This window comes from Sardina pilchardus, chromosome 19, assembly GCF_963854185.1.
Source record: "Sardina pilchardus chromosome 19, fSarPil1.1, whole genome shotgun sequence".
Classification (NCBI taxonomy): Eukaryota; Metazoa; Chordata; class Actinopteri; order Clupeiformes; family Clupeidae; genus Sardina; species Sardina pilchardus.
The window spans coordinates 13,452,113-13,462,112 of NC_085012.1; the positions used below are offsets into that span (position 1 = coordinate 13,452,113).

The 10,000-nt window shown below is 46.8% G+C and overlaps 2 protein-coding genes across 2 annotated transcripts in view; one reads left to right on the plus strand and one right to left on the minus strand.

Moving 5' to 3' along the window:
• Positions 1-5,846, plus strand: part of LOC134066460 (dihydrolipoyllysine-residue acetyltransferase component of pyruvate dehydrogenase complex, mitochondrial-like) — a 16,704-nt gene extending 10,858 nt beyond the window's left edge. Inside the window, exons 11-14 of the mRNA XM_062521811.1 lie at positions 1,627-1,745; positions 3,152-3,314; positions 3,591-3,727; positions 4,003-5,846. Of these exons, the coding sequence (XP_062377795.1) occupies positions 1,627-1,745; positions 3,152-3,314; positions 3,591-3,727; positions 4,003-4,132 (549 nt within the window). The 3' untranslated portion in view covers positions 4,133-5,846. The remainder of the gene's footprint in view (positions 1-1,626; positions 1,746-3,151; positions 3,315-3,590; positions 3,728-4,002) is intronic.
• pih1d2 (PIH1 domain containing 2) overlaps positions 5,488-10,000 on the minus strand; it is a 4,790-nt gene continuing 277 nt past the window's right edge. Inside the window, exons 2-6 of the mRNA XM_062521925.1 lie at positions 9,734-9,919; positions 9,301-9,424; positions 8,504-8,755; positions 7,528-7,835; positions 5,488-6,370 (exon numbers count right to left, since the gene is read on the minus strand). Of these exons, the coding sequence (XP_062377909.1) occupies positions 6,236-6,370; positions 7,528-7,835; positions 8,504-8,755; positions 9,301-9,424; positions 9,734-9,916 (1,002 nt within the window). The 5' untranslated portion in view covers positions 9,917-9,919 and the 3' untranslated portion in view covers positions 5,488-6,235. The remainder of the gene's footprint in view (positions 6,371-7,527; positions 7,836-8,503; positions 8,756-9,300; positions 9,425-9,733; positions 9,920-10,000) is intronic.

Sequence of the window (10,000 nt, forward strand, 5' to 3'; positions counted from 1 at the left end):
TAAATAATTAGCATGCTGCACAGATATGATTAAAACTCTTGCATCTCAATGCCAATGTTTTCCAACTCAAAAACTCAAAAGGGCCTGTCCCAAGGAGAACAAGTGTTAGCCTACCTTGAAACTTAGACACGTGGGAAAACTGAGCAGTCCAACCAGTAGACTAAGCTGTCCAACCAGTAGACTAAGCTAGCCAACTATAGCCTATTTTGTTTACAATTGTTTGAGGCTTCAGCCAGACAGCTGAATTAAAGAGGTGGAGTTGTATATGAACAGGCTATAATAGGCTATAGGCTATAATCTGCATAAAGTGTGCCGTTATGAACATCAGAAATTAAGGATTTTCTCTTTTTATATATCTTATTATATAATATTACATAGATATAATATAATACTCTGGTGTTCCACGGTAGGCTATTTAAATGTTATTTAATAAAAATAAAAAAAATCCAAACACCGTTATAATAAGCCTATACAATAAAATAAAATAAACAATAACATTTTTGGTTGAAATCAACAAATAATCGTGCTAATTAATCGTGATATCAATATTGCTCAAAATAATCGTGATAATCATTTTGGCCATAATCGTGCAGCCCTAACACACACACATATCACATCTACACAACACATACATCACATCTACACAACACACACTCTCAAAATTACACATCTGCACAACACACACATCATATCTACACAACACACACACAAACACACACACACACACACACTCAAAACTACACATCTACACAACACTCACACACCTCACCTACACAACACACACACACACACACACATCACACACACACACACACACATCACATCTACACAACACACGCACTCAAAGCCACACACATCTACTCAACACACACCACTCACTTACACAACTCAGACATCACATCTGCAGAACACACACACTCAACACTACACATCTACACAACAACGCATCACATCCGTATTACACTACAGAAACTACTACAGAAAGAGACCTCACACTGTGGTAGGCCAGGTGCCATAATGATTTACTAATAATAATAATTTTGGCTGAAACGCCATCAATGTGGCATCTGAGCTACTAGAGTGTGTGACCTCTTTCTGTATTTAATATTATGCATCCTGTGACCAGCACCTCGCAAGTTCCTACATTCGTTGTGCGCTGCTTTCTCGACACAAAAATGTAGTTGTAGTAGCCAGAAAAGTTGTGGGTTCAATTCCCAGCTTCCATCGTTATGCCTTTGAGTAAGGCACTTAACCGAGAGTTGTTAAAAACGTTGGGAGACAAAGTATCCCTGGAAGAGTTGGGGCTTTAAGAGTTTCTTCAAAAGTGTGTGTAGGAGTGTCAAGTTCCTTGGAAGACTGCAGCGGCCGTCAACATTGCGTCAACATTGCAGCCTTTACGCTTGATCTCAGGAAGAAGCCAAACATTTACTCGTACGGAACATGCCTTAGGCAAAGACGCAGCTGCAATTCAGGTCACATTCCCACACTTACTCCTCTAATATAAATGGATGCGCCTCCACTCTGCACTCATGTTACAGACTCTCTGCAGACATCTGTGTGTCTGAGTTCTGTGTCTGTCTGGAATTATATGTTTTCTGAATTTTGTGTGTGTGTGTTCTCTCCCAGGAGGTTAAGGCTGACAACATCAAGCTGTCTGTGAATGATTTCATCATCAAGGCTTCAGCTCTGGCCTGCCTGAAGGTGCCCGAGGCCAACTCCTCCTGGATGGACACCGTCATCAGACAGTACGCTAACCACCGCTACACTAGCACACTTACACACGGTCATCAGACAGTATGCTAGCCACCGCTACGCTAGCACACTTACACACGCTCATCAGACAGTACGCTAGCCACCGCTACACTAGCACACTTACACACGCTCATCAGACAGTACGCTAGCCACCGCTACACTAGCACACTTACACATGCTCATTAGACAGTCCGCTAGCCACCGCTACACTAGTCAGTATGCTAACCACCTCTATACTATCATACTTACACACAGTCATCATCAGACAGTACGCTAGCCACCGCTACACTAGTGCACTATCACACTTACACACGCGGCCATCAGACAGTATGCTAGCCACCGCTACACTAGCACACTTACACACGCTCATCAGACAGTCCGCTAGCCACCGCTACACTAGTCAGTACGCTAACCACCACTATACTATCATACTTACACACAGTCATCATCAGACAGTACGCTAGCCACCGCTACACTAGCACACTTACACACGCTCATCAGACAGTTCGCTAGCCACCGCTACACTAGCACACTAGCACATGATCATCAGACAGTACGCTAGCCACCACTACACTAGCGCACTAGCACATGATCATCAGACAGTACGCTACCCACTACAGTACACTAGCCACTGCTACACTAGCACTCTTACACACTTAGACTCATGCAGCAGCCCTCATGCTTACACACTTACACAGATGCAGCAACCAATTCACTAATACACTAACCTTACCCTTTCCCCTTGGGGATCAATAAAGTATCTATCTATCTATCTACCCTCACACGCTGGTGTTGCATTACTGCATATCGGTGGATTATTGGACTGTTGGGGGTGTGTACTATAGCTCATGCCTTGAAGCGTAACCGTAATTTGATTGGCTGAGGCCGGCGCCTTGCATTGCTTTCCGTTGTTGCGGCAAAAGTCAACTTTTTGACGGAGACGGCGGGAGCAAAGCAATGGAACTTTGCCAACGGATGACGTTAATCCTTGTAAAGTGAACAAGATGAGTCTCTAACACTGCATTCAACACAAGCGTGTGTAGGCACTGTTACATACTTGCACTGATGTAGCAACTGTTGTGTTAACACACTTACACTTACACAGATACAGCAGTGGACACACTAAAACACTTGCACTGATGCATCACTGATGCACCCTGCAGCAGCACCCTGCCTCTAAACCAAATTTCTCCCAAGGGAGACAAGTAGATTAACTTGACTTGAGCTGATGCACTTACGCAGATGTTTACGTCGTCATTAATAGGTCCAAAGTGTATTATTGAGGCCTTTTTGACAAATCATCAGTGAAATACTCGCATAATCAATGATTCATATAATGAAATGTTTAATTTCACTCCAGTAATTTTCTGTTTTGTTTTGTTTTTTTGCGTTCACACAGGAACCACGTGGTGGACGTTAGCGTAGCAGTTAGCACTCCCAACGGCCTTATCACTCCCATAGTGTTCAACGCACACATCAAAGGGCTGGCTGGCATCAGCAAAGATGTCAGCTCTCTGGCCGCCAAAGCTCGCGATGGCAAACTCCAGCCACATGAGTTCCAGGTGAGACACACAAACACACGCACACGCACACACACACACACACACACACACACACACACACACACACACACACACACACACACACACACGGGCATGGTCTCTCTGAACAACAGTTCAGACAGGTCAACTCTGATTACAGTTCATGTTCATTCTGTGTATTCCTGTGGTGATGGGAACTGGGAACAAGTCACAGATCTCCAATGTCATAACCCACACATGAGTGTGAGTGTGGATGTCAGGGTGCCATCTTACAGTTTGGGGCGTTTTGTGTTCCAGGGGGGTACGTTCACCATCTCCAACTTGGGCATGTTCGGCGTCAAGAACTTCTCAGCCATCATCAACCCCCCCCAGGCCTGCATCCTGGCAGTGGGTGGATCGGAGAAGAGGCTGCTCCCCGCTGACAACGAGAAAGGGTACGACCCGCCCACAACAGCCACACAAACACTAGTAACTTATCATATTGTGTGTTCATTGGTTCCTCCTATTGTCAGTGTCAATGCTCTAGATCAGTAGGGAAAAATACATCAATGTTGATCTGACAGGAGCCTTCAGCAGTGCCAATTCAAATGTGTTTATTGTTGGACGGTGGTGCAGCTCTCTGTGCTGTAACTGTATTTGTGTGCTGTGAGTAATCTGTTGTGTGTGTGTTTGTGTGTGTGTAACCCGTCGTTTGTGTTGTGTGCTGCAGGTTCGACGTAGCCAGCATGATGTCCGTCACGCTCAGCTGTGACCACCGGGTCGTAGACGGAGCCGTGGGCGCTCAGTGGCTCGCAGAGTTCCGCAAGTTCATGGAGCGGCCGGTCACCATGCTGCTGTAACCTCTCAACTCTGACCCCGAGCGACCTCTGCCCCCTGACCCTCGACCCCTCTCATAGACTCTCTCTCTCTCTCTCGGGCAGAGCCGCTCGATGCCGCCGCAAGGACAGACACTTCCTAGCCAACGCGCCACATCAGTGTTGTCCACCCACACAAACGCACACAAACGCACACACACACACACACTCCCATCCGGTACACACGTCATCTCAAAACTACAAACACACTCTCTCAAAAAACGCCACACTTGAAACGCCAGAGCCCCACATCTAGCAGTGGGAAGGGAGGGGTTTTGGGTTCATCCTGGGGGGGGGGTTGTGCTGCCACCCCCTTCACCCGTAGTCAGTCTGAAAGTTAAGGTCAAGTAGAGCTAGTACTGCAGCCCCATCTCTGATGCCCTGCACGTCTTCTGTCTCTGTTGTGTTTGAAGTCTGTCTGAGATTCGATCGATGGAGGCTCATGGCAGTAAGGAGTGAGCTCCCGCTCAGCCACGCCATGTGAATGAGATCGAGGGGGGGAAGGGAGAAGTGTTACTGGAGGTGGATTCTGATCACAAAACATTTTTTTTTGTTCCTGTTTTTTTTTCTCTCTCTTTGAATATCTCACGCTTTGCTGTTGTTGGTAGCCCAGAGACGGCTCACTGTACATATGAAGCAGGAGTTTGTAGTTGATTTAACATCATACATACGCCCCTCTTTTCGTTCACACTTGGCCAGGTGGCTCGACCCCACATCTGCCAGGAGCACTCCACGTCACTCCGCAGAATGTAAACACCCGACACACACACACACACACACACACACCTCCTGCAGGGGCGCAGCACTTTCTAACCGTTGTGGGAGTGGTTATTCCTTCAATGCTGGCAAATTATCCTGTTATTTATTTTTGACCGCATCGTTTGGATGTTGTCTTAAGGGGAATGTGGACTTTTAAAAGGAACCATTTTGTTGTGTTTGAAAAAAAACTTTATTTGAAAAATCATTGGGACATGCCTTGAATTAATGTTATTCTATTATTACAAGATTTCAACTCTATCCCCCCAAAAAGTCATTTTAATGAAAGGGAACTGGGAGGACTGCGTTATGACATGAAATAAATTCTCTGTGACTTTCACCTCAGGGATTTCTTTGCAGACACAAACTGAAACACTTCACATTTTAGGACAGTGTACACAAGGGGAGCATAGAGTAGTTAAACTCACCATATGTGTTTATATAATAATAACAATAATAACAACCCTATGATCTAAACCTCACAACCCCTTTGACCACTTCCTGTCTAAGGGTAGAAGGTGTTGCCTCTCCAATACTGCCAAAGCTATAAGACCACAATGTAAATACAATGGCATCATTTCACATATGTTCTAAATGTTATTTAATTAGAAGACTCAACAAGATTAACCCCTGAAACGGTGGGTAACACAAACAGAGTTCAGTGTCAGGAAAGCCAAGAAAAGCGTGTACAAAGCCAAGAGACTTAATTGTGCTCTGTGTGTTTTGGGTTTGGGGCCATAAACACACACACACAAACACACCCACATACACACACTGAGGTGGTGCTTACATCAGGCACCTGTAAACAGTACTGCTTATATTAAGCCCTCCAGTGTGTCTGTGTGTGTGTCTGTGTGTGTCTGTACACATAGCCTGCCCCTATTGTGTCATCTGTACGTGGGACCTGTATGTTAATATATGAAGACTGTGGGCTTCACCTCTGGCTGCTGTGTGTTCTTGCTTTTGATTTGGGTTGTTTGTGTGAGCAAGTGAGTGGATGGCAGTATTGGAACCATGTTTCATTACAAGTGTGTGTGTGTGTGTGTGTGTGTGTGTGTGTGTGAGAGAGAGAGTGTGTGTTTGCATGCACACACCAGGTGAATCTGGGGCAGTGCAAGTATGTAGATGTATGTGTTTGGGCCACATCAGACATCAGAAAGGGCAAAGGAACACAATGTACAATGTACTGTAACACGTGTGTGTGCGTGTGTGTGTATTGGATCACCATGTGTGTGTGTGTGTTACAGAACACACGTGAGGGTCAAAATAAATGTTTATGCATTATAGCACAGACAGTTGAAGAGTTAGTGCTAATGTGTGTCTGTGTGTGTGTTAGAGCACAGACACTGTGAGAGTTAGTGTGTGTGTGCGCACGTTGAAGGCGCTTGTGGCAGTCTCCTCGTTCACTGTCTCCGGGAGGTTGAGATGGAGTTGGTACATGTCCTCTACTTCAAGTAGTACGTCATCCTAAACACACACACACACACACACAATGCGGGTTACAGTGGTATTAGCCAAACTTTGACACAAAGATTCGTTATGAGCACAGTCCTTGCGCACCCATTTAACCAGGAACTCGAACTCACTGAGATCTTATCTACTGCCACTACACTCCAGAAGGACCCATTCACATACAGTACTAAATACACATACAGCACAGCAAACTGAATGTGTGACTTCCAAAAGCGTATGGCCAAAGATTGTCTAGTTACTATACTTTATAAACCGTCTCTGGTATGGCCCTGCCTGCTTTATGAACCTGCCTAGCATGTGTAGTTGTAATGACTGAGCCAGAGATGCGTGGAGAGTGGTGTCTCGACTTATCTAGCGGTGTGTGTGTGGGCAACATCACCACTGCAGTTTCGCTGCTGCTGGCATTTAGACCTCTGAAGTTCGCCTGCAAAAAAGCTACCATGTTTGTCCAAATAAGGGGATGCGGTATCTTGAGATCTTGGGAAAATAACGTGGAGATTTAAATTGTTGCACCTCTCTCACGGGGACGAAGTAATCGGAAATGCAGACGCTTTGCTCTACACAGTTTTGTCCTCTGCCTTCCAGTGGATACTGTGATCTTCGGTACGTGAGGACGGCACACTCTGATCTTTGCTACCCCAGAGCTAACTTGCAATGCAACTTGCCATAGGTAGTTAGCTTCAGTTAATATCCCGATCTCCTTATATGGGCAAAGATGGCAGCTTTGGTTCCTTTTTGTGGGCAAAATTCAGAGGTCTATGGCTGTTCAGGCTCTGAATTCTTCCTGAAGTCAATCAAAACATCTTTGCTCTGGGTGACAGCTCTCAGCTACCTAGCCGTACCACGGTCCAGGGCCGGGTTTCCCAAAATTGTTAAGAAGCTCTTAAGTGCTAAGAACTTCTTAGGAGCGTTGTAAGAATGTTCTAAGAGCGCTCCTAAGAAGTTCTTAGGACTTAAGAGCTTCTTAACGATTTTGGGAAACCCGGCCAAGGTCTCTATTAAACTAAACGCTGCCTCAAAATTTCACCCGACTGACTGACTGACTGACTTTGTGTACAGTAGAAACGGAAAATGTCATGAGTTTGCCACAGAACATTATCTGAGGATGAGGACGACAATTATTACTGTGATGATGAAGAGTATGGCTCCACCTGTGAGATGCTGAGCTGGCATTCTCTGGCAGAGCAAACCCCCGGGAGTTCTATGGCGAGCTCCAGACTGCGGGGGCGCCCCTCGTCGCCCGTGGCACCTGTGCCCGGGCGCAGCGTGAGCCGGTGGACCGGGCGTCGCGGGACGGAGCTCTCTGAGCTGGAGATCACCTGGATGAGCCCTGGCCTGGCGGGCTGCTCACCCCTACCCAGGTCAAGGGTCACCGTCCCTGCGGCGGGGTCATCTGTCCCCTCCAAAGCCAACCCCCCATCCCCACGCAGGGACGAGACCTGCTGCAGGAGAGAAGGAGCTGAGGGAGGAAGGGAGGGAGAGAGAGAAGGAAAGAAATGAACTGAAGAACAATTGAAGGCTAGTTTTCATCGTTGCACTGCCCGTGTTCATCACACCTGACAGGTTGGGCAGCTGTGGCCTACTGGTTAGGGCTTCGGGCTTGAAACCGAAGGAGTGGGGAAGTGGTTGAGCACTGCTCTCCCATGACCACATCCACAGCTGAAGTGCCCTTAGGCAAGGCACCGAACCCCTCACTGCTCCCTGAGTGCCGCTGTAGCAGGCAGCTCGCTGCTCTGGGTTAGTGGGTACTTCACCTCACTGTGTGTTCACTATGTGCTCTGAGTGGTTCACAAATTCACGTATAGGATAAATGCAGAGGCCAAATTTCCCTCACAGGATCAAAAGAATATTTATACTTACAGTATACTATGTATATATACTGTATATATGTATGTATACAAATACATACTGTAGTAATGTGACACTCTCTTTGCTACCATTCGGGAAGTGCTGAACACTTACACAGACACTTTACTCTAGCTGGGCCTTATCCGACTGTCCCATTTCTCCACTGAGGTGTGGGCACACACACACAACACACACACACACACACACACACACACACACACACACACACACACAAGAGCGTTGGTGCTGACTTCAGCATTCAGGGCATCTCCCTCTCACCTGCGCTGGGCTCTGCTGGCGGCGGGACGGGTTGTTGTGGTTGCCGCGGTGACACCAGGCGGTCCTTGACGCCCTGAGCGCTGCCCTTGCAGGCGGTGGAGAGGGCGGTGTAACGCTGGGCCAGACTCAGGCCGTGCTGCTGCTGGGCGTAGCTCACGGCCAGCAGGTGGAGCTGTTCCATCTCCCGCGGGTCCCCGTGCGCTCGCTCTACCACCTCAGGGCTGAATGCCACATCCAGCACGCTGTACTGCTCTACAGGGCACCGCCAGGGACGAACAGAGCAAGGGACAGGCAGAGTGTAAGATGCAAATAAACAATTTATATATTTTCCCTCCATTCGCCATTACATGACATTTGTGAGGGCCCTTTTTATATATTTATTGGCACAGAAAAATTAGTTTTACAGAAAAGCAAAACTGTTAATTTATTACATTGCAATAAGCTCCCTCTTTATTTTAGTAGCCTCACATCCTTAGGTTCAGCTGTTGAGCTGTTAGTTTGAGAGTCAACTCTTGATGGTGACTGGTGGCTCTTTTACTTGCCCAGGGCCAGCAGACCATTGCTTACATTGAACCCAGATCAACTTGAAATCACCCTGATTCTCCCCTGTATCTGGGGCCATCCTATGGACAGGAGTGAGATGTGTCTTACTGTACATGTGTCATGTGTGAAACCCACACACAGACATTAACCAATATTCTCTGTAAGCTGTGTGGACTTCTCTTGAGTACTAGTACATGACTATTAGTTCTAATGTCAGGTGTTGGACCTGAGGGAGACTGCTGTGCTTAAGTTACCTTTCCCCTCAGTGTGCGTGTCCAGTCTTCCTCCACACACCGGCACAGGATGCTCAGTGGAGCTGGGAGCAGGAACCCTCTTCCAGCCGCACACGTTGATGTACAGGACGCCCCGTTCATGGCCCTGAGACGGACATTACATAAGGTGGGACCAACGACAGTAATTTCACAACAGCAAAACTACTGTGATACATTACGGACTGCGAGAAGGATGTTGGTTCTACTCTGCCGTATTCATGCGTTTCATCAGGTCCCTCTCCACAGGTGTCAATCAAGCACCATGCAGTCTGCATTCATAATCTATAGATTCTATGTGCTTGATTGATTTATTCACCTGTGGTAAGGGACCTAAGGAAACCCCTGGACGAGACTGACTATTGCTGTAATTTATGGCGCTACACCATACACTGAATCCAACAGGTGAGTCACTTACTAATATTGCCACTCGAATGCAGGAGTCGGGTTGAGGAGGGGAGTAGAAGTCCGCGCCTTCCTGTAGCTGTTTCTCAATAAAGGTCCGATAACTTTCTGGACTGTCCAGACGCATGTCGTCCAACATGGACCACAACTGGTTCACCTGCTGCAGAACTGGGTTCTTGTCCCCTGGGATCTCCATAATCTGAACATATATAATTTAACAACTATAACATAATATATAATTTACTTACAAGCCTCCTAAACAAGCGAATGTATGCCAACT